General features: G+C 41.4%; 1 protein-coding gene across 5 annotated transcripts in view; it reads right to left on the bottom strand.

Annotated features, from left to right (window-relative positions):
• LOC140485692 (alpha-1,3-mannosyl-glycoprotein 4-beta-N-acetylglucosaminyltransferase B-like) overlaps positions 1-25,697 on the bottom strand; it is a 242,426-nt gene that overhangs the window by 104,714 nt on the left and 112,015 nt on the right. For all 5 annotated transcript variants that reach the window (XM_072584115.1, XM_072584112.1, XM_072584111.1 and 2 more), the window contains one exon: positions 7,757-7,890. In XM_072584115.1, the coding sequence (XP_072440216.1) occupies positions 7,757-7,890 (134 nt within the window). The remainder of the gene's footprint in view (positions 1-7,756; positions 7,891-25,697) is intronic.

The following is a 25,697-nucleotide window of genomic DNA, read 5'->3' on the forward strand; positions in this document are numbered from 1 at the left end:
TATGATTGAATCTGCTTTTACCACCCCTTCAGACATTGCATTTCAGATCATAACAATCTGCTATGTAAAAGTACCTCTCCATATCTTGCCTACTTTTTTTGCCAATTACATTAAATTTATGACCACTGTTACAGATCAACCCCAGTGAATAGTTTCTCCATCCTGACATTATCTGAAATCACTCAATGTTCAGCACATCTATTAAATCTTTCTTTCACCTTCTCTGCTCTAATAACCACTCGCGATTCTCTAGTCTCTCCACATAATTGACATTTATTGCCTTCATCTCCAGTAGCATTCTAGTGAATCGCCTTTGCATTTGCTGCAAAGCTTTGACACCTTTTCTAAACCACTGTGCTCAGGGTTGGACAAAAGACTCCAGTTCAAGCCCATAACCAGTCATTTATAAAAGGTCAGTCAAACATTCTGCCTTTTGTACTCCGTGAGCTGAACTTTCAATCTCCACTGACATGAGAACGGAGGTTGGCGGAATGGGGGATGATGAAAATATCATACCAGTAGAGTGCTCCAGACAGCCCTTGGTGGGATCATCACATACCGTACTGTCTCTCAGTCTGAAAATCAACTGTTGACTACCACGACTCTGCTTTCATTACGAATTTCATATTGGCACTGCTATTCATTTGATCCCATAGACTTCCATTTTGCTAACACTTCAAATATATGATACTCGAGCAACTACTTTTGAAACTTCACAGACACAAATCAACGGCACCGCCCTAATAAATCTTTGTTGTTACTTCAGCAAAGAAAATTTGTAAGTTGCATTTTAAAGCAGAAATGTGATTCTGTTACTGGAGTGTGAATAAGTCAGTTTTTCCTGTTAGTTTCAATAGTTTCAGAACAGTAGCTGAAGATAGGCAGAATGACAACATAAGAATGAGAATTCTTTGTGTGCACTCTTCTTGTAGTTCTGAATCAATGTCACACTCTTTTAACTAGTTGTATTACATATTGTCCTTGTAAGGATTTTGTATAACCTTGAACAAATTGTACAGATTGAACTTTAGAATCTGCAAGTATGTTTTTTTTTAAATTATTGTTTGATAGCTTTATTACACTGCCTGCCTTTGCTGCCTTGGGATATGCTTAGAATGTTAATTTGAGAATGAATGCAGCAGAACATAAGGAGTCCCAATTTAATGCTGTACTGTGAACAATGCAAATCCTAGAAACAGGTCTGTCATTTCTATAAATTATTCCATAGGAACCTTACACAGATTTCACTCCTGTCATCACAACAGCGTCAGAGCTCATGATGGATTATTCTCATGGAATCATGACGCTACTCACCAAGTGTGTGTGTTTTATAATTAGCTGCTTTAAATCATTCAGATAAATACTGTTTAAATGTTTGATTTTTTAAAGATTGAATAACACAACAACAACTCAAAATTAGCAAACGTCTTTAAAGTTGAAACATTGACACTGAGCCACATGGGGAGACATTCAGGACATTGCCAAACACTTGACCAAAGAGGTCGGTTTTAACAAGTGTTTTAAAGGTAGAGAAGCATTGGGTCTTAAGCAAAGAATCCTAGGGCCTATCCAGCTAAAGGTTGGGCTGACAATTTTAGAACAACTGAAATCAGGGATGTGCAACTCGCCAGAACTAAAACACTGCATACATCTCAGAGAGATATAGGGCTGGGGTGGGGTTTGTAGAGACATAGGGAATGAATGAGGCCAGTCATCTCCACTGTCCATGGCAATTGGCATCAGACACATACCAGCCTCTTTGGATGCTCATGGTACATTTCTGATCGTACTTATAATACAGTTCTCCACTTCAATGCTGGAGAATGATGCAGGATACTCCAGACAGAATGTTCTCCATGATCCTTACAAGCTGTGCTCTGCACATTTGGAGGAGGCATAGAGGAGATGTATAATGGAAGTTGAAGACCTGGGAAAGCGACAGCGGTCTTCTGAGGAGGAAGATGAGGCCACTGAACAGGAGGAACATCACCTTCTCGATGATGCAGTGCTGCAGCATCATGACAACAAATCAGACAGAACCTCATTGACTCGCTATTCCAGTTGATGTGAGCTGGGTGCAATGACCACAAACTGACCATAAATTTGTCAAAAGGCAAACAGTCCTGCCTGTTCCCAGAAGCAAACGGATTTTCTTTTCTTTCTTCACTTTTGCTGTTGCTGAATAAAAGTGAACATATTCAACTATTTAAAGGCTTTCCAATATAGAATGCTAATACATTGACCAAAATGAAAATGTTAGGCTACACTGAGTCTTAGGGAAAGACTATTTCTCCAGTACATGAGGAAAGACGAAATGGTACTAAAAACAGCTAGCCTGGGTAATTTGGTTCTCATAATTACAATTAAAATGTTAGCCATGCCACCTATGTGCCTGCAAGATGGCAGTGATATGGTCGACTCCTTGCAAGCTTCTGCATGCAGATCTAGGTTTCCTATTTCCTACAATCACTCTACACTCTTTAAATTAATAGCATGCTTTTAAAAATGACTAATAACTCTATTTTATCTAAACTCACAGGTTTGATGCTCCTCCAATCTTCAAAGCCGGCTTAAAGCTCCATCCCACCTTGATAATGTTTTTCTACAGCCTCTACCATCGGGGAGAAGGTACCGAAGCCTGAACACACACACCAGCTGGTTTCGCAACAGTTTCTACCCAACTGTTGTTAGAATACCGAATGGACTCACAAACTCTTAACATTTGCCTGTACCAGTGTTTTGTTTTTGCTGCAGTTTACCTATTATTTACTGTCTATGCTACTTAACTAAGTGATCTGCCTGTATTGCTCGCAAGACAAAGCTTTTCACTGTGCCTTGGTACACGTGACAATCAATTCAATTCAATCAATTCAACTCAGAGCCATATCTTTTTCTTTTCCCTCCCACTATGAGCAGAGTGAAGGGCAGCTTTTGGTTGGTAGTACTTGAACAGCTTCATGGCTAGAGTCTAAAAATAGTGCCAGGAAACCCAGGAGGTCCTGGCAGTAGTGAGTATGTCTGCCATTGTTGAGCAATTGTAGCACAATTGAGGCATAGTGCGTAACAAGTGAGATGAGCTGTGAAGAATAGGTGAGATGATTCACTCAGGCTTATGGAGAAAAGCCCTCAGTGAAACTCCCCAATATTGACACTAAACTGTTTTAAAATCAGTCCCTAGTCTTAAAACTGGAGAGAAGGGAATGGGGCACTGGGACAGACAGAGGACTCTCAAACACAGATGCAGCACACGAGACTGCGTGCACGCGGAGGGAAGCTATGGTTCCTTGCCTGGCCAGGGCACCAGCAAGCTGTGCCCTCTGGAGGAAATGGAGACAGTGACCAGAGAAGGGAATTTCTGGTGCTAGACTTTCCTGTCCTGATATGGAACAAAGTGTGTTGAATGGACTTTGGGAATGGCACTCAAGGCCTGGATCCAGGATTTCCACCCTCCTTTCTAACACTAGCAATTTTCATTGACACAGGAAAGGCCAGTTTTGATTACTTAACATCAGAGGAACATATGCATGTTTGAGTGGACAAACTTATGAGCTTCTGAAGACAATAGTTTTTTTAAAAATAGATTTCAAGTACTGTTCATTTATTTTGACAGATTTATATGACCGTAAGACATAGGACTTAGAACATAGAACAATACAGCACAGAAAAGGCCCTTCAGCCCACGATGTTGTGTCGACCACTGACCCTCATGTAAGGTAAACCTAATGTACGAATCCTCAAATTTCTGTGACCACATGCATGTCCAGCAGTCTCTTAAATATCCCCAATGACCTCGCTTCCACAACTGCTGCTGGCAACGTATTCCATGCTCCCACAACTCTCTTCATAAAGAACCCGCCTCTGACATCCCCTCTATACTTTCCGCCAAACAGCTTAAAACTATGACCCCTCGTGCTAACAATTTCTGCCATGGGAAAAAGTTCCTGGCTATCAACTCTATCTATGCCTCTTATTATCTTGTACACCTCAATTAGGTCCCCTCTCTTCCTTCTTTTTTCCAATTAAAAAAGTCCGAGCTCAGTCAACCTCTCTTCGTAAGATAAGCCCTCCATTCCAGGCAGCATCCTGGTAAACCTCCTCTGAAACCTCTCCAAAGCATCCACATCTTTCCTATAATAGGGCGACCAGAACTGGACACAGTATTCCAAGTGCGGTCTAACCAAAGTTTTATAGAGCTGCAACAAGATCTCACGACTCTTAAATTCAATCCCCCTTTTAATGAAAGCCAAAACACCATATGCTTTCTTAACAACCCTGACCACTTGGGTGGCAATTTTAAGGGATCTATGTACCTGCACACCAAGATCCCGCTGTTCCTCCACACTGCCAAGAATCCTGTCTTTAATCCTGTACTTAACTTTCAAGTTCGACCTTCCAAAATGCATCACTTCGCATTTATTCAGGTTGAACTCCATCTGCCACCTCTCAGCCCATCTCTGCATCCTGTCAATGTCACGCTGCAGCCTACAACAGTCCTCTATACTGTCAACGACACCTCCAACCTTTGTGTCATCTGCAAACTTGCTAACCCATCCTTCAATCTCCTCATCCAAGTCATTAATAAAAATTACAAGGAGCAGAAATTAGGCCATTTTTCATCAGGTCTGCACTGCCATTCAATCATGGCTGATAAGTTTCTCAACACTATTCTCCCACTTTCTCCCTGTAACCATTGATCCCCTTAATACTCAAGAATTTATCTATCTCGGTCTTAAATATACTCATTGACCTGGCCTTCACAGTCTTCTGTGGCAATGAATTCCATAGATTCACCACTCTCTGGCTGAAGAAGTTTCTCCTCATCTCTATTCTAAAAGGTCTTCTCTTTACTCTAAGGCTATGCCCTCGGGTCCTAGTCTCTCCTACCAATGGAAACATCTTCCCAACATCTACACTGTCCAGATCATTCAGTATTCTGTTTGTTTCAAATAGAGCCCCCCTCATCCTTCTAGACTCTATTGAGTAGAAATCCAGAGTCCTCAAATGTTCCTCGAATGTTAAGCTTTTCAGTCCTGGGACCATTCTCATGTGTCTCTTCTGAACATACCCCAGGGCCAATACATCCTTCCTGAGATATGGGACCCAAAACTGCCCAAAATACTCCAAATGTGCTCTGACCAGTGCCTTATAAAGCCTCAGAAATACATCACTGCTTTTATATTCAAGTCCTTTCAAAATAAATGCCATAATTGCATTTGCCTTCTAACTACTGACTCAATCGCTAGTTTACCTTGAGAGAATCCTGGACTAGACCTCCCAAATCTCTTTTCACTTCAGATTTCTGAATTTTCTCCCCATTTAGAAAATAGTTCATGCCTCTTTCTTCCTACCAAAGTGCCCTCACACTTCCCGACATTGTACTCCATCCGCTACTCTCCTAATCTGTCCATATCCTTCAGTACTCTCCCTGCCTCCTCAATGCTACCTGTCCTTCTATCTATCTTTGTACCATCTGCTAACTTAGCCAGAATACCTTCAGTTCCTTCATCTAGATAATTAATGTATAAAGTGAAAAGTTGTGGTCCGACACTGAGCCTTGCGGAACACCACTTGTCACTGGTTGCCATCCTAAGAAGGACCCTTTTATCCCCACTCTCTGCTCTCTGCCAGACAGCCAAGCTTCTATCCATGCTGGCACCTTGCCTCTGACACCATGGGCCCTTACCTTACTCAATAGCCACCAGAGCGGCATCTTATCAAAAGGCCTTCTTGAAATCCAGGTAGATAACATCCATTAGCTCTCCTTGGTCTAACCTACTCGTTACTTCCTCAAAGAATTCCAGCAGATTTATCAGGCATGACCTCCCCTTGATGAAACCTGCTGACTTTGCCCTGTTTTACCATACACTTCCATGTATTCAGAAATCTCATGCTTCACAATGGATTCCAGGATCTTACCCACGACCAAGGTTAGGCTGATCAGTTTGTAATTTTCCATCTTTTGCCTTCCTCCCTTTTTAAATAGGAGTGTCAGATTGGTGATTTGCCAGTCCTCTGAGAACCTCCCTGATTCCAGCAATTCCTGAAAGATAACCACTAATGCCTCTACTATCTCTTCGGCTATCTCTCTTCAAACTTTGGGGTATAGTCCATCTGGTCCAGGTGATTTAACCACCTTCAGGCCATTCAGTTTTTATAGCACCTTCTCCATGTGATGGCCACCATGCTCAGCTATATCTCCTCACTCTTTTGAATTTTTGGAATATTACTCATGTTTTCTACCATGAAGACTGACACGAAGTAATTATTCAGTTCCTCAGCCATTTCCTTGTTCTACACTACTATCTCTTCAGTGATATTTTCCAGTGGCCCAATGTCCACTTTTGCCTCTCTTTTGCCCTTTGTATATCTAAAGAAACTCTCACAATCTTGCTTTATATTACTTGCTAGCTTACCCTTATATTTAATTTTCTCCCTCCTTATTTTTTTTTGTTGGCACCTGTTGGACTTTGTAAGCTTCCCAATCCTCTGGTTTCCCACTGCCCCTTGCCACATTATATGCTTACCCTTTTGCTTTTCTGCTTTTCCTGACTTCCCTAGTCAGCCATGGTTGCCTCATCGTCTCTGTACCATGCTTCTTTCCCCTTGGGATGAAACTCTGCGGTGTGTCCTGAATTACTTCCAGAAACTCCTGCAATTGCTGTTCCACTGTCTTTCTTGCTAGGTTCCTTTCCCAGTCAATCATACCGAACTCCTCCTCTCCTCCTGCCTTTGTTGTTGCCTTTATTCAGCTGTAATACCGTTGCCTCTGATTCTATCTTCTCCCTCTCAAATTGCAGAGTAAATTCAATCATATTATGATCACTGTCTCCTAAGGTTCCTTCAGCTTAAGGTCCCTTATCAAGTCTGCCTCATTGCACACCAGTAAATCCAGTATTGCCTGTTCCCTAGTGGGGTCCACTGAGCTTTCCAAAGATCTACAAATGATATTACAGGGCCTATCAAGTCTGTTTATACTGGATATTTTGGAGAGGTAAGGATGGGTATATTTTCCTATGCAAAATAATCCCCCAACAAGCTTTGTGCTGAAATATAGTACAGAGCAAGGAGCATAGTTGTATGCAGCAAGGCTTTCTGATTGTCATCACGACTGCTACCAGAGTGCTATAACCAGGTAGTTTTAAGGCCTAAAACACAAGGTTGGAATGGAAAGGGAAAGATAAATTGTATCTGTGTGCTATGAACGTCTTCACACTACTTTAAGGACCTCCCAGACTCTCCAATCTGAGAGGGTTCCCAGCAAGACTCACTGCAAACCTATTTTGGAGAAATGAAAATGGAATATAATATGGGAAAGCAGAAAAGCTTTACCACTTCCAATGCAGACACACATTCCTTTATGTCTACTACAAGGTTCCACAAAAAAAATTCATGCCATGAGATGCTTTGCAGAATGCCTTGCTTGTTGGATTATTTTTTCATACCCTGCATCTTCTGAAAAGAACAAAGATGAATTAATGTTTCAGATGAATCCATTTCATCAGAATCACTTGCTCTGTGTTTTCATTAACTCTGATGGAACAGATTATCCTCTCTTAAGTTCCATTTATCACACAGTTGTGGAGCTTATTCATTCGCCATGACAAACAACAGTAATTAATTTACAACTTCAAGAATACACTTAAAATGTTTAGCAGATCTCAAGAACATTCAAAGTTAATGATGACAAAGTTTACTAGTCCATTTGAGAATGACTTTGACATTAACATTTTGTTAGGTGAAATAGAATTTGACTGACCTCTGCAATGAATACAACTATTACACATTTTTTCTTTTCCTCTGGAGACAGCTCATAAATAAGGGAATTCAGTGTGTCCAACAGGTAAGTTTGTGATTCTCTCTTTACTGTGGGTACACCCATCACCAGCAAGGCTAAAATGAGAAAAGAACTGGTGAGTGAACATCACAACTAGAAATTCAACAACAAGTTAGACAAGTGTTATATGGTACAGGTGAAGGATTTAAGGCCATTTGAAGTTTTGAACAGAAGTAACATGTACAATTTCATGCCTGAAATTCATGGAAAGAGTTAATTCAATTTTTATTCTACTCGGAATTTAAAATGTTATCTATTTGTACACAATTTTGCTTTTTATTTGGTGATAACAGACACCCAAGAAAGGCCTTGCATTCTGGGCCAGAACTGCAAATGGGATCAGGTCCCAAATACAGGTCCTGACTGATTTTACCTGAATTGGCCAAATGGTGGCCAGAAGATATGCTGGCAGTCCAATTAACAACAGTAGTCAGGCTATGAATTGGCCTGGGGGCCAATTCCTGAGGAACTCTTCAACAGGTTGGACTGTAGTTGCACCTATGACCAGGTAGGAGGCAGAAATCTTCAAAGTCTGCCTGGGGCACTCACAACCCCTGCCCTCAGACCCTAACACTATTTCTCCCATTCACGACCATCCAAGGCAACTGCCACCATGCCATCCCCAAAGGGGAACCACAGCCCAACTGAAAAATTGCAGCAAACTACGCGTGGAGCAGCTTGGAGCAGTGATGATAGCATATGCTGTGAAATTACTCACCTGTCCACTTTCTTGACCTCATAGCAGGGCAATCCAACTGTAATCATTTCCTAGTTTGTCCCTTTTTTGTCTCTCTTGGAAGGCTATATGGTTGGGTTATGGAGATGTGAGGAAAAAGTGGGGTTTGCCAAAGATAAATACGGGCCGTGAAGTGTAGAAACTAACATGAAAATTATATTAAGCATACAGCCACAGAGTCATAGAGATGTACAGCATGGAAATAGACCGTTTGGTCCAACCCATCCATGCCGACCAGATATCCCAACCCAATCTAGTTCCACCTGCCAGCACCCGGCCCATATCCCTCCAAACCCTTCCTATTCATATACCCATCCAAATGCCTCTTAAATGTTGCAATTGTACCAGCCTCCACCACTTCCTCTGGCAGTTCATTCCATACACGTACCACCTTCTGTGTGATATTCAATATCTTTTTTGTTCTTCGTTTTTACCTATTCAAATATTTAAATGATGTTAGAATAGAAAATGGTGGGAAATGGATATTATCCATCACCAGCTTGTGTGTGTTTTTGGAGTACCAAACAAGCACATCTGTGATAAAGGTTTGGGAACTCACTGGATGTTGTCGGACACAGAAGGTTTGCGTTATAAAGATAGGCTGGGATGTTTTCACTGGAACAAAGAAGATTGAGAGGTGACCTTATAGAAGCTTATAAAATAACAAAGAGTATAGATAAAGCTAATAGCAGTTGTTCTTTCCCTAGGATGGGAGATTTCATGATTGGGAGGCATATTTTGAAGGTGGGAGGAGAGAAAGTTAAAAAAAAAGACACGGGGGCAATTTTTTTACATTGAGGGTGATTCGCATGTAGAATGAACTTCCAGAGCAAGTGGTGGATGTGGATACAATTACAATGTTTAAAAGATATTTGGATAAATACATGAAAAGGAAATTCTGGAGGGATATGGGCCACGCACAGAAGAGGTTAGTTTGGGATTATGGTCGGCATGGACTGGTTGGGCTGAAGGGTCTGCTTCCATGCTGTATGACTGTAGGACTTTATGGGAGAATAACTCTGTGACTGCTATTCCCATTGATTCTCTAATAATTGCAGAATCAGTTCTGCAGATAATCTGTGACTCCACTATTACAGGGATTAAAGAATATTAAGAGGAGCAGGTTGAATAGCTGTGTCACTTTGAGCACTGGGCTTCAATTAAACCTAAACCATTGAGAATCTATGGTTCCTCACTACTGCTCTCAAAGGTCAGATGGTGTGAAATAAACTGAGACTCTAATGGTTGTCATTCTGCAGTGTAAACCTGCTAATAATTTGGATTTACACAAGCAACTTTCTTTAGTGAGGCCTCAAGAATTGGTATGAAAAGGAGAAAACATTTACATAGTTGCTGTAACATTAGCCTTGCACTTTGGAGGCAGAAAATATCCGACACCCATTCAGTACTTGTCTGATCTCTCATTGCTTCAAAGGGTCATGGTTAGACAGTATTCAAAACACAGAAGAAGTAACAATGGATTTGTTCAATTAAATGAAAAGGTGACAAAGCCTATTTGTGTTTCTAATGTTCAAATAGACTCCGTGAGTATAAGGTTCAAATAGACTCCGTGAGTATAAGGTTGTGTTTCAAATAAATACTGTGAAACAAGTAGTTTTTCCAGACTCAGTGGAAACAAGTCAATCATTACAAGGCTGAGAAATTTAAATTCTCTGATTGACAGCATGATCACAGATTCTACAAAAGAGATATCCGAAATCATCAAGCTTGCCCTCAGTAATTTTGTGTTAATTAAGGCAGGAACAGGTGGTGGTGTTCTGAGTAAATACAAATTGAAGAGTAAGATCAAATTTAACAATAAATCCAGGGTTGACCTGTGCATTTGGAAATGTAGTCTTCACAATGAAGATCATCCGTGAGTTTCGGCAGTGGCTAAGGAAGCAAGTGCATGTGATTCAGCCTCCTGGTGATGGAGCATGCATTTACTGTCAAGGTTGTTGGACACCGGATGGATAACATACTGCAGTAACTGGATGCTGAGATAGGAATATTAATGTTTCCACAATGGCAAGTATTTCTGTGCTGACCATGTGCTGGAATTTCTCATCAGAAGTACATAGTGAGGTAAATGCCAAGGCAGCTGTATTGTTGTATAAAATGTTTCCACTTCAATGTGCTTGTGCTGAAATCTTTTTTGTGGAAATGACACTTGGTGTTATGATTGCTGAATAAATGAACTGAAAAAAAAGATCAATCAGAAGAAAGTGCTCATAGAATCTAATCCAACAGGGAAGAAAATTGATGCACCAGTACTATTGGCCTACTATTCTCGGATAATTTTTTTTATTAACTTGATAAATAGATGACTAAATAATAAATCTATGGATAATCAGGTTCTGAATAATATCCTGTAGATTCTAGCCCAGAGAAGAATCCAGAAGTGATACATTGTCTTTTTAGAATTAATATTGATTTTGCTAAAGTGCAAGAGGTTTATAGTGAAATTTGCTGTACAAAACTAAAAATAGGACAGACACAAATTTTGTCAGATTTGTTCAATGGAAGAACAAATCTGATGTTTGGTGAACAATTGCTAACTTCTGATGATTAAAATAAATGGTGGGAACATTGGGAGCACTGAACTCTGCATCCAAATCTCTGATCTGCCTTACTACTAAGTCCAACTTTATGAATGGCAGACTAACTAATTTGGTACAGTCAACTTGTTTCAGAGATGACGTTCAGCAGGCACTTTCTAAACTTATTCAATGTTAAATTGAAGGAAACGAAGCATTCAAAGACATGGGGTTGGGTTTTATCGTTGTTGTGGAGGTGCTGGTGTTGGACTGTGGTGGACAAAGTCAGATGACACCAGGTTCTAGTCTAACAGGTTTATTTGAAATCACAAGCTTTCCAAGTGCTGCTCCTTCATCAGGCTCCTTCATCTGACCTGTTGAACTATAACCTGATGTCATATGACTTCCAACTTTGAAAGTGTAAAAGGTGTAGGCTGTACTCCCTAAGCCCTCCCTCCTAAGGTTTATTGTCCAGTGGCAGGATTAAGTTTTTTCTTTTGTCATTTAGGAATTCTCATTCCACATTATTCAGCTTGTCTAATAGGGAAATCGCTCATACTTCTAGGTGAGACTAGGAGAGTGCTGGTTCTACCTCACCTCCAGGAGAAAAAAGCTGATTTTATGTGTACCTCAAACTGTTTCACATTCTAATAATAAAAAAAGTTAAATTTTATCTTCTTCAGTCTCATTTTAGTTTGTCCACTTATTTTGACTGGGTGGGGGACCCAGCATAGATATACTAATTTTGTAGAACTTAAACAGAAATACATTCAAACAATAAGGAAATAAAGACTTCTTTTGTGTGTCTGGCTGAAGAGAATTAGATCACTGCCTCCCTTATTTACAATATTTTCCTATTCATGACAACTTCCATAGTGGCCAGACAATCCATGGCTTCACTATTACAGGGAGTACAGAACATTAATAGGAGCAGGATTGAATGGCTGTGTCACGTTGAGCACCAGGCATCAAAGGTCAGACAGTGTGAAATAATTTAAGACTCCAGTGGTTGTGAATCTGCAGCATAAACCTACCAAGAATTTTGGATTTATGTAAGCAATTTTCTTTAGAGAGGCCTTAACAATTGGTGGTGGAGAAAGAGAAACATTTACATAGGTGCAGTAACATAAGCGAAGACCTTGTACTTGGATACAGAAAGAATCTGACACCCATTCAGCACTTGTCTGATTGCTCTGCTTCAAAGGGTTACATTTAGACATCATTCAAAATGCAGAAGTCGTAATAAACGAAAAGTTGTCAAACCTTATTTGTGTTTCTAATGTTGAAATAGGCTCCATGGTTATAAGTTTGTATGTTTAAAACTAATACTGCTATAAGAATAATTTTTCAGAATCCATGAGAACAAGTCAGTCATTACAAGGCTGAAAAGTTTAAATTCTCTGACTGACAGGGCAATCACAGTTTCTAGAAAAGAGCCATTTTAAATCATCATGCTCGCCCTGAATATTATCAAGCCATCACAGTATTCATGACATGTGCTTAACAAACGGAAGTAAATCAGAGAATCTGAGTGACAATGCCTTGCATGTAAATACATCAGTGAAGCTGTTGAATCACAAAGTTGCACTTTAATGCATTTTCTGGGATTTTCAATCGGTTCCCATATTACTTTCCTTGATTTCTTTAAGGCCCTACTTAAGTTACAGACAGTTCTCAGATATAATTAGTTCTATTGATGCTAAATGTGGTTTCTGTATCACTGCACAAAAGATGAACCACAGAAACATCTCTTTAGGCATAAGATTTGTGGATATGCAACTGTCCCTACCCCAACAGCTAGTGTGCTGAATCTGTTTACAACAACAAAAGGAAATGTATAAACATTACCGGTAGCTTCTGAGAAGCTGGTACAGAGGACAGGAGACAAGACTAGTGCAAACTGATAAGATTAATTAACACTAAAACTATTTGCAGTAGGATAATAAGACAAGGCTTCCCCAGTGCTTTCTTCTATCAGGTCTCAGTCCCATGTGACTCCTCACACAAATGCACCAAGCTCCTGTTAGAGCTCTAATCTATTGAACTTTTTAATCTATGTCTTGCAAAAATCTGTATCTCTACATTCTACTTGCACATGGGAAGGGTTTAGAAGGATATGGGTCAAGTGCTGGCAAATAGGATTAGATTAATTTAGACATCTGGTCAGCATGGATGAGTCGGACCAAAGTGTCTGTTTTGGGCTGTACAACTCAATAACTTTGACATCCTCCTACAACTGGTGTCCCTCAACATCTACATAGATAGTCTTTCGGCTGGTTTTACTAAGCCCCCCAAACATGCAGAAAGTCTTTTTGAGGTTGACGATCCATTCATTTAAAATGTATTCTCTGAGCATCTTCATTAGTGTCTGTGCCATACTTTGTTGGGCAATCATACTATCCTTCAGAAGTTCAAGATATGCACCCTATCCAGCTACTTTACATCATCGCTTGCCTGATCAACAGACATTGTAACTGCAGCTGTAAAACACAAGCAAACAACCCATCCTCAGCATCACACCATATTAGAATCCATACTGAGGGAGTGCTATTCTTTCCCTCACACACAGCGCAGCATAACACCGCATCATTGCTCAGGGCTAACCATGGTCAACCCCCTGACCAACTTGGATAGACAGCCCTGACTGATGAATGATCAGACCCTTGACTGATCCTGTTCAGCCCTGATTGATTTGCTATTAATGTCCTGTCTGGGTGCACTGGAACTGCAGGACTGACAGTGGCCCACTCTTTGGACTGCAATGGTACAGAACTCCTGACCTTGCCCACTCTAATGCCTGATTGACCACGTTTAATCTTCTGGCCTGATATTAGACAATATCCTCGATTTATTGTGCTCAGATTCCTGACTGACAACCCTTCTCCTTGACTCAAGTGAAGGCCACTGCCCTTGGAATTTGCAATAGAGTCATTTGGTCGAAGCACATGCAATGTATTTGCCATGCAAGCTGCTGGCACATGCTGCAAGTATGGCACTGATTAGATTAGATTCCCTACAGTGTGGAAACAGGCCATTCGGCCCAACAAGTCCACACCAACCCTCCAAAAAGTAACCCTCCCAGACCCATTCCCCTACCCTATATTTACCCCTGACTAATGCACCTAACACTATGGGCAATTTAGCATGGCCAATTCACCTGACCCGCACATCTTTGGATTAGTATAGCTTGGTGTTGGAAAACAAAATATCACCTCCCTCTCACTGATCACAGTGGCGAGCTGATTGGGTTTGTGTCTATGCAAAGTGGCAAGGCAAGGCAGAGGTACAGTGAACCTGAAAGTTCTGAAGGATACAGGAATAAGCAAAAAGGCAAGGCAGAAATGCTGAAAATATCCAAGTAGGTGCAAAGTGAATAAGAACTAACAGCAAGCTAAGAACCCTGCACTGAATTCTGTTCCAATGCACAAGAAAGCTAACTGTCCCTGTATGCAAAGTGGCCTGCAGCAGCAGTGCAGTATAAAGGTATTGGCGCACTGCAAAGGGGCAAACTGTATTCCAAGCTAGTCTGAAATGTGCTATGGTGATATAAGGCTGCTGCATGCCCGAAGTCAACCTCTGTTGACTGGGGTGTACAGGCAGTCACTGCTCGTGGGGTGTAACCTGAGATGTTAGGGACGCTGACAAGCTGGAGCATCAGATGAGCAAGCAACAAGTTGGAGCAGCCAGTTCTGACTGTCATGTTGGGAATTGTCAGCATTTAGTTTGTCTCTGTTGCACAGGAGAATAGAAAATTGAACATACACGAGGTATGATTAGGTACTAATGAGGTGTAAATGTGGCAAATAGGATACTCATTACACATGAGTGAGATTTTCATCTCAACCTCCAAACCTTGGGTGTAAAATGAAACTTCTTTTCTCAAAATCAAGAAGTGAATTTTTCTGATCTCACCACATTTTCCCAACTGACTTGTCACAGCCCACAATGTTCAAAGGCTGAGAAAATTCAATCCAGCATCTCTGAGATTTGTAAGTCTTTCTATTTTAAGATGATATGAAGATGACCTTTGACTTTAGGTTGGCTCCTCCTGGACCTTGGTGTTTGGTGAATGAAGATTCTAGGGTGGTTTTTTTGTTTATTTGAAGCTCTTTATGCCCAACAAAAAGAACTGTGATGCCAGCTCCTGGATGGAATTTAAAGTCCATAAGGACATTCATTGTGGTTCTCATGTGATGTATTGGCTCTCATTCTAAATGATATTATCATTTGGTGGTGGTTTGGTGCTTGTGCCATTTGTGTGGAACATCTTTGCTTTGTGGATTTTGTCTTATGTTTGCCAACACAGCCGCAGAAGTTTAAGCAGATTATTCCTACTCCCTTTGGGACTTAGAACTGCCACGGGGAGCCATGGATAAGCAAGTCTTTCCCCTGCTTGCAGTTGCAGTGCATTTTCAATTCTTTCAGCTCTGCATGCTCAATGCTCAAAGCTGAATGGTTTCAGATAGGTTACTGCCAAGCAGCTATGCTTGAACTGTCTGGGGCTGTCTACCTTTTGCAAGGTTTTAGGGTGAAGTAGCGTGGAGGTTGTTGCACACCCTGATCTGATGTTTCTCCAGTTCTGTCCATGTTGGTTCCTGGGCTGTCCTCTTGGTTTACCTCTCCCCAGTCTGATTGCTGGACTGGCCTTGAAACCTTTTACCCACTGCTCTCCACAGCTGGGATTCTCCTCAGGCTTCTCCCTGTCATTCAACACTGTTTTTCTTGGTCTGGTCACTTCTTGCCACTATGTATAAGTATCTCTTGTAGTTTCTGGGAGCTTGGTACAGATGAAAACTGGACACAAGACTAGTACAAACTAGTATATACATTGCATGGAAAAATAAGTCTTCACGAGTGTCTTTTTCCATTAAGTTCCAGTCCCATATGATTAGATAAACAAAGAACAAAGAAAATTTACAGCCCAAGGAAACGTCCCTTTGGACCTCCAAGCCTGAGCCGATCCAAATCCACTGTCTAAACCTATCGCCCATTTCCAAAGGATCTGTCTCCCTCTGCTCCCCACTGTGCCTGCCTCTACTACCTCTGCTGGCAACACATTCCATGCACCTACCACCCTCTGTGTGAAGTACTTTCTGCATGTATCTCCCTTAAACTTTTCTCCTCTCACCTTGAACGTGTGACCTCTTGTTATTGAATCCCTCACCCTGGGAAAAGCTTAGCTCTATCCACCCTGTCTATACCCTTCATGATTTTGTAGACCTCAATCTTTTTTCTAATGAAAACAATCCTAACCTACTCAACCTCTCTTCATAGCTCGCACCTTCCATAGCAGACAACATCCCCATAAACCTTCTCTGCACTCTCTCCAAAGCATCCACATCCTTTTGGTAAATGTGGCAACTAGAACTGTACGCAGTATTCTAAATGCGGCCAAAGCAAAGTCTTGTACAATGTTAACATGACCTGCCAGCTATTAAACTCAATGCCCTGTCCGATAAAGGCAAGAATACCATACATCTTCTTGACCACTCTTTCAAACCTGTGTAGTCATCTTCAGGGTACAATGGACCTGAACTCCCAGATCCCTCAGCTCATCAACTTTTCCCAAGGCTCTTCCGTTTACTGTATAGTTCACTCTAGACCTAGATTTCCCAAAATGCATCACCTCACATTTGCCTGGATTGAACTCCATCTGCCACTTCTTCACCCAACTCTCCAGTCTATCTATATCCTCCTGTATTCTTTGACAGTCCCTTATGCTTTCTGCTCCTCCATCAATCTTCGTGTCATCTGCAAACTTGCTGATCATACTAACAGTGCCCTCTTCCAGATCATTTATGTATATTACAAACAACAGTGGCCCCAGCACTGATCCCTGTGAAACACCACTGGTCACCTTTCTTCATTTCAAGAAACTCCCTTCAACTACTACTCCATGTCACCTGCTGCTCAACCACTCCTTTATCCACTTAGCTAGAACACCATGCACAACATGTGACTTCCCTTTCTCCATTAGTTTACAATGGGGAACCCTATCAAATGTCTTATTAAAGTCCATGCATATGACATCTACAGCTTTTCCTTCATCTATCAACTTGGTCACTTCCTCAAAAAACTCTTCTAAGTTGGTGAGACGTGATCCCCCTGCACAAAACCATGTTGCCTATCACTGATAAGCCCATTCTTTTCTAAATAAAAGCATGTTTTATCCCTCAGTGCCTTCCCCAGCAGCTTTCCCACCACTGATGTCAAGTTCACTAGTCTGCAGTTACCTGGAATATCCCTACTACCCTTCTTGGACAGGGGGACAACATTAGCAACTCTCCAGTCCTCCAGCACTTCACCTGTGTTTAAGGATGCTAAAAAGATATCTGTCAGGGCCCCAGCTATTTCCTCTCTCACCTCCCTCAGCAACCTGGGATAGATCCCATCCAGTCCTGAGGATTTGTCCACCTAAATATCCTTTAGCCTACCCAACCCATCCTCCCTCCTCATGTCAACGTGATCAGGAGTAAACAAACTTCTATCTCTAATCTCAACATTCATCATATCTCTCTCTTCAGTGAACACTTGCAAGGTAATTATTGAGAATCTCACCCATTTTCTCAGGTTCGACATACAACCTTCCTTCCTTATCCTTAAGGGGAGCAACCCTTTCTCTAGTTACCCTCTTGCTTCTTATATATGAATAGAAGGCCTTGGGATTCTCCTTAGATGTTGTTTTGGAGACTTGACTCCTTTCAGGAACCTGGGCATGAGTGTTACAACATGCCTAACCTGTGAGCAATGCTGCCACAAGGATTGTCATTGGATAACTGCCATTATATATAAGTAAAAGGCCTTTGGATTCTCCTTAATTCTGCTCGCTAGTTATTTCATGACCCCTTTTAGACATGGCTCCTTATGCAGATGCTCAGCAGCATTGATACAGTTAATCCTCCAGTCTACATGAAGGAGCCTCTTTCTCTAGCAGTTATATTTCTATTGGCTTCTTAGAGATGATGGATAGACTTCTGGGCCTGCATTGGCAGCATTACTTCATTTACTTTACGGCATCAAAGTGAAATGGGTAGAGATTGAGGGATAAATATTGGTCAGGACTTTCCAACTTTGTACTTCCAGTTAAAACATGTAGCAGTTTGCAGAATTAGATCTGTCTTTTCAATATGTACTGTCATGGGGTGTGCTGTCTCGTAATGGAGAATGAAATTGCTTATTAAATATCAAGCTTTTAAAATGTGATTACATAAATCAGATGGCCCTTTGCTTACCTTCCCAGCTGTGTGTCTGCAGATTGGAGATTTTCCATCCATCCACGCCAGTGTTGGGCAGGAATTTACCATTAATTCTTTTTGTTTTCTCGTGCTTCCAACTTAAGAAACAAGTAATTTGAAATATCACTAACTGTTTTTCCATGGCCAGCAACATGGCCAGTATCCTCCTCAACTCTTTGCCCACATGCCAGTTTCAGAAAACCACCAGCCTGCCAGCTCTTAGACCAACTCACATATCACTTCAACCCTTCAAAACTAGAGTTTGGAGCTCACAGACTCCTTTAACTTGCATGCTTCCATCAGATTGTTTATATGGAGGGACAAATGTACCTCATGCATCTGCACAACCTGCAACCTTTGGCTCTTAGCTTGCTTTCTTAGCGCACACTCACTTTATCTCCCAATGGAAGGCTGCCAGTCTCGGTATACTCCACATTGCTTTCTTCAGGCACATTCACTGACTTCAGCAGTGATTTATGAAATAACTCTACATAGGCTGGTATCCTGTCACCGAGTCACCCTTTATTTACACCTGGAGAGTCCTTGACTTTGATTCAGCACCCTCAGAGCCAGCTCTCAGAATGCACACAATATCTGACACTCCTGTTCTTCTCTGTCAGCCAGGGCTCCCTGATTGGAACAGATTTACAGTCCCAATCAGGGTACTCCCATTTTATAAGGGCCACCTGACTGCCCTCATTACAGTCAATATAACTCAAAGACTGCAGCTTCTATGTGGCTCACATTATTTTCGTGGCACACAGAGTCTTTACTGTTTAGTTACAAGCTGCCAGTTACTGTGCATTTTCTGCTGCTTTTTAATGCAGAGGGAAAGCTAGGCAGCGTGTGATGGTGGGAAGTACTGAACTGTCAATCTTCCAGTCAGACACCAAATATGTTTCAAGCATGTGAAAGTCAAAGGCGAACAGTCCCTTGAGGGGTAAAGGGCAACTACATTCATCGTCACAAGGACTGCCAGTCAGTCAAAGAGCTTGTCTTTTGCCAGTCCAGAGGGGTTAGCCATGGTCAATCAGGTGCTTGGACCTACCAGAATCTGGGAATCTAGGTCTTTGAAAATTGGAGAATTGGCCACAATCAGTCCTGTAGGTCAAGTGCAGCCAGTCCAGACATTACAGATAGGATGTTGTCGAGATATCAATCTAGGGCTGGGCCACAGTCAGGCAGGACTATCTTACAAAATCTCTCTGAAAGATGGGCTATTGTCAGTCTTGGGGCTTGATCAATAATGTTTAAGGAGATTATCATGAAGCAACTTTCTAGCCCTAGTAAGTGGGCAACTCTAGTCTAGGGATAGTCTTCATTGTCCTGGGTTGTTGGGGGAGGGATTGGTGACAGTATGGTGGCAATTATAATGGTAAATTGGGGCCATTATGAATGGGAAGTGACTGGGAGCTCTGGAAGGGAGAGGTTCAAATGGATCATGCTAACTCTGGCTGGGTGAAAGTGAAGACATTAATAGTTCAGGAATTGATTTGAATGGGATGGTGCAGGCTGAGGGTCTTAGAGGCCACAGAACAGCAACACAGTTTGTGTCACCTGACACCTCTGAAAGGTTTACCTCATCCATGTGGAAAGTTGTCTATGCGTACCCTTTGTCAAACACTCTGCCAGTAATAACATGGAGGTGCACAAAAGAGCACAACCAATATGAGTGAATGGGACAGAATGACATCACTGGCAGGGGTACTGAGTGCACATGCTCACAGAGAACATTTTGAGCATGTCAGCAGACAATCTCCCACAAAACAGGGAACTTGAAGGATAGGATGAAATAAGTTTGTCAGAAGCAGAGCCTGGAAGACACATACACTGAAACAACGCTAGAATTTTGACATGTCAGATTGAAAGTCAACTGCACAGTTACTACAGAAAATGGCTGACACTACATTCAAGATAAGTGAAGTAAGTTGTTGGGATTTTTCTTTAGGATGGGGAAAGCTCGTGAAACTGATGGCTCAGGACATTTACAGTAATCTGTCACCTATCTGCCCTCAATTTGAATAACCTGCTCATAAAGTACACTGACCCAGGGAAAAAAAAAGCAAATTGGGAAAATGACCATTCACTTCTTCGAATTTCACGACAATTGAGGAAAGGCAACAACAGTTAAACAGCTGTGGACTCAGGTTTCACACTCTCAACTCAAAGGTTCTAACAACTTTCAACTGCATCTGCTTTTCTATTCCTATGAAATAACTTCCCACCACTTCTTTTTAAATTCATTACCCTGTCTTTGTGTACGTGTTTCATGTTATATTTTTATTCTTCTTCAGGTCAGTGGGTAAAAACATTTCACTCACGTAAAGCATGGTAATGGCTCTGGCATTTCCCAGCTAACTGCGTTATAAATTTGTTGTGACTGATCAACGGGAAGTTAAAAAGAGGGGAGCTGAATCCCACCCCTCATCTGTTTGGAACACTTGGTGGCTAAAATGCCTCGCAATGCACTTCAGCTCTCTTAAGGCAATATTGAAACTTCTGTTGCTTTAACATCTTTCTCACAGTAAAGAGATCAATGATCAGCAAATTTTTCACCTGTCAGGATACAGTCTCTATCCCAGGATAAAGAATCAGCACTGATTTCATTTTCAGTGTCCCTGCCACCACCACCAATGTTTTGCCTGCTGAGGGCATCCATATGTCTTGGTTTTAACCTAAACTGTCGGGTTTAGAGCCCATTTCTCACATTGGTCAAATTTATACCCTTTAAATGAAAGTAAAATTGAACAGTGTGTAAATCCACAATTTACTCAACCCTTTCTCATTCTCAGTGGGTGATCTGAATGATAATCAAGGTTTTATACACTCCTTCCACTTGGGATTAATGAGTAATGATGAAGAATTGTAATCCTGGCGAACTGTTTGCACTCCATCATGGAGGTTGACATGCTATTTTTATGAACAGGGAACTTGTTCAGCTGTCTGAAGCTTCAGGTTTGCTCAGCAGACTCCATACTGTATCAAAACTGGCACTTAAATCTCATTAGATCCAGTGTAAAAGAAGTTAATATGGAGGTGCTTCTTTCAACAGGAGAACTGATGGAATTCTGGACCTTGTACTCAAGCAGCATGGACAGAATGGGCTGAAGGGCTCGTTTCATCCTATAAAGCTTTATGACTGTGACTTCCAACTATGATTGAGCTTAATAGATATTTTAAGGTGTTGGAAGATTTCGAGTTAATAAATAAATGTGATCTGATAATGACTTAATTGAATAGTGGAATAAGCTTGAGGGACTGAATGGTCTGTTTCTGCTGTAACTGTGTTATTGAGGTTCATTGAAAGTTTGAATACACTCTCACATTCTTCTTGGCCTTCATGATTAGGACTGTACTTATTGCACTGTGTGTTCCACTCACTAAGTGAACATAATGATGTGGGGATAAAACAAAATCAAAGCAACTTTTAAAACTATATTCAACTAGCCAACTCTTCAATCTATAACATGCTCTTACTCCCATTTACATCTTGGTTTTCTTGTGATATGAGCGTTATCAAACAAGGAATGGATCATTTCAGATGGCAAGCCAAGCAGCTATCTTAGGTTTTCTGAAGTTAAGACACACTTTTTATGTTTCCTATCAAGTTAGTTATTTATCAGCAAGGAGCTGATGCATAAATAAAGAAGAAACAATTAAATTGTCATTTTGTGTCTGATTGATGGGAGAATGAGTAGTTGTCCAATAAGAAGGACAAATGCAAGAGTTTGCACTCAAGGCTGCCATGTTTAAAGGCCATAAGTTGTAGGAGTAGAGAAAGGCCATTTCGTCCATTGAGTCTGCAGAGATTGTAAGTAGGTTAGCTAGGTTAACCTCACTGTCTGAGTTCCCTGATTGTTACTGTTAATCTGGTCCAATAAGACAGTCCTAGGCAGACTGATATAAACAGAAATGTCAGAGGGTCTGTTCACTATGAATGCTGGCTCTGAGGGAGATAGATCAGTGTTAAGGATCTGTACATGTTAATTAAGAGTGACTTGGTGTTGGGATACTGGCTCCACCATTCAGTGAGATCATGCTGATTTGGTCATGTTGAACTCCACTTTCCTGCTTTTTCCGTTTGATTCCTTTATTGATTAAACATCTGACTATCTCTATCTTGAATATACTTAACAATGCAATCTTTATAGCCATCTGTGGTAATGATTGTAACAGCTTCACTATGCTCTGGGAGAAGAAATCCCTCCTTATTTCTGCTTTAAATGTGCAACCCCTTATTCTGAGATTATACCCTCTGTTTCTCAAATCTCCCACAAAGGGAAACAATCTTTCTGCATGTACCCTGTCAAGTTTCCAAAGAGTCTCAAATGTTTCAATAAGGCTGTCCCTCATTCTTTGATATTCTAATGAGTACAGACCCAACCTACTCAACTTCTTCTCATAATGCAGACCCCTCCATTTCTGATATCAGTTTAGTGAACCTCCTCTGGACTCCCCCCAATGCCAATATATCTTTCCTTAGATTAGGGGTCCACAACTTTTCACAGTATTCCAGCTATGGTCGGACTACGGTCTTGTATAGTTTTAACAAAAAACTCTCAACTTTGAAATAAAGGCACCTGTGCATCCACACGTGTGTGTGTGCGTGTGTGCGTGTATGTAGGGATGGGGAAGGATTTGGCAGGGGTTCAACTTGACATTATGGTTCCTTACTTTGAAAGGCCTATCTCCCCAATCCTGTATCCCCTGAATTACAACGTCCACTCAACTGACTCATTCCTATATCAGCCCGGGGGGTTCCTCCCTGTACCAAGATGTTGTGGTCAGTTACTCATTCTCCCTGCAAGTCCCCAGACTCATCTGCACAGCTAGCAAGAATCTCAAACTGTTGGACCATTTCAGAGGCTGAGGTTCTTTAACTGTAAGTCTAGGTTCTCATACCTATTTCATCTATGGTCTGACCCTTCAGTGTCTGATCACAGACTAATTTAAAATGACCTAATTTTAAAGATGTGACTATCACTGGAACAAAGCGTCCAGGTACTTAATCCTTCCCTGATGTGATGCAATGTCCTTGAACTATGAAAGTAAGGACACTTTAGGGATGTTTCATAATTGTTCCAAGCTGAGAAAGTTGTGATACAAATAAATGGAAAATTTTCTGTCTTGGGGCAATGGCAAACATGCTCACACTCTGCAGGATAAAGGGTATGGAGCAGAAGAAGGACTTGAGTGTGTGTGTGTGTGTGTGTCCATTAACATTGTGGTAGTGAACCACTGGATGTCTTGTTTGGATATCAACACAGCTCAGCAGATTGAAACCTCCTGATATTGATTCACTTCAGCTGCTAGCAAGGGAGTGCACAAGAATGAAGAGCTTGGGTATGCTCACATCTCACCTTATCGGGGTCACAATGACGTTGGCTATTATGAGAGGTGTCGCAGAATCATGTGAGAATTTCAGCAAGGCCTATTTTGAGGTCGAGACCAACTCTCTGCACTTTTAACTACATTCTGGGCTTTGAGATGAGATTCGGTTTGTCTATTAAGGTGGGGTGTGGGGGTTAAGATCTCATGAACTGCAGATCTCATCTCTTTAATATGCAGCCTCCTACCTACTAGCAAGATAAAGCAAACTAGGTAGCGAGAATTCTTGACCTAGAAGCCAGAGTGGGTACTTGGTGGCTTCAGCTTGCTGCTAGCTGCAAAGAGCCTCCATGTTGCATTAGCATCCCAGGAAATGATTCAAGAGCAGCAGCTGCTCACATCCTTTGTCCATAGACATTGGCATCCAATCATCACCAAACCTTATGGCACTTCTCTGATCCACTTGCAGGACATTTAAGAGGTTGAGACCCACATTTCAGGGAACACGAGCAATTGGAGTTGAAAAGCTGCTGGAAGGACACTCTGCAGAAAGGGCTAGACACTCAGCTCATGGATTAGAGCAGGCTGCATCTCAGGGCTGCTCACATACTCTCTTAGCACTCACTCACTCAGCACTTAACTGCACCCTCACAGCATCCAAGCCATGCTTTGCCCAGCCATGCACACTATTAGCACAATCAGACAATTAAGTAGCTTGCCTGGTGGTCAGCCGTCCTCAGTCAAGAGGGAATTCATCACAGAATCACAGAAATGTGAACGTGCAGAATAAGATCATTTAGCCCATTGTGCCTACATAAGCTACTAGTGCCTGCCTATCTCCTGCTTTCTCCCCAGACCCTTGCACAATATTTATATCTAATAACCATATAATGCTCCCTTGAATGCCTCAAATGAACTTGCCTCCATCACAATTCCCAGATTGTACATCGCATAACCTATCTGCTTGCTGAATAAAAAAGCTTTTCCTGAGTTCACCCTGGCTACTTTTGCAGACTTTAAATCTATGCCCTCCTGTTCTTGTTCCCTGGGGTGGGGGAGTCCAGAACTGGAGGAGATAGGTTTAGGTTGAGAGGAGAAAGATATAAAAGGTATCTAAGGGGCAATGTTTTCACACAGAGGATGGTGCGTGTATGGAATGAGCTGCCAGAGGAAATGGTGGAGGCTGTGCAGCATTTAAAAGATATTTTGATGGGTATATGAATAGGAAAGGTTTAGAGGGATATGGGCCAAGTGCTGGCAAATGGGACTAGATTAGATTAGGATATCTGGTCGGCATGGACGAGTTGGACCAAACTCTATGACTCTATGTTCCTTTTATGAACAGGAACAATTATTCCTATATACTCTATACTGCTCATTCAGGATATTGAAAATATTTATAGATCTCTTAGTCTTGTTATCCCCAAGCAGAATAGTCCCAACTTGTTCAATCTATCCTCAGAACTGAAGTTCCTCACCCCTGGAACTATTCTTGTAATCTGTTTCTGCATTCACATCCTTCCTATAATCTGGCACCCAGAACTGTACACAATACTCAAGCTGAGGTATAATAAGTATTTTCTATAAGTTCAACATCACCTTTTTAATCTTGTACTCTCTGCCCCTATTAATAAAGTTTTACTGCTCTCTCTCTCTCTATCTGTCACTAACAATGATTTGTGCACGTATACACCTTGGTTCCTCGGTTCTTGCACCTCTTTTAGAATTTTATGCCCTACTTTATATGGTCATTCAATGTTCTGCTCTTCAAAATGCATCACTTCATGTTTCTCTGCCACCCAACTGCCCACTCCACAAGCATTTCTATGTCCTTCTGGAGTTCCACACGACAGTGCTCACAGTTTGAATTCTTCCATGTTTTGTGTCATCTGCAAACTTTGAAATTGCTGCAAGCGCTCCAAAATTTAGATCACTAGAGATGCAAGGATGTCATATCAACCCTGAGGACCATAAGACATAGGGGCAGAAATTAGGCCATTCTATCCAACAAGTCTACTCCACCATTT

Source organism: Chiloscyllium punctatum, chromosome 14 (assembly GCF_047496795.1).
Source record: "Chiloscyllium punctatum isolate Juve2018m chromosome 14, sChiPun1.3, whole genome shotgun sequence".
Lineage (NCBI taxonomy): Eukaryota > Metazoa > Chordata > Chondrichthyes > Orectolobiformes > Hemiscylliidae > Chiloscyllium > Chiloscyllium punctatum.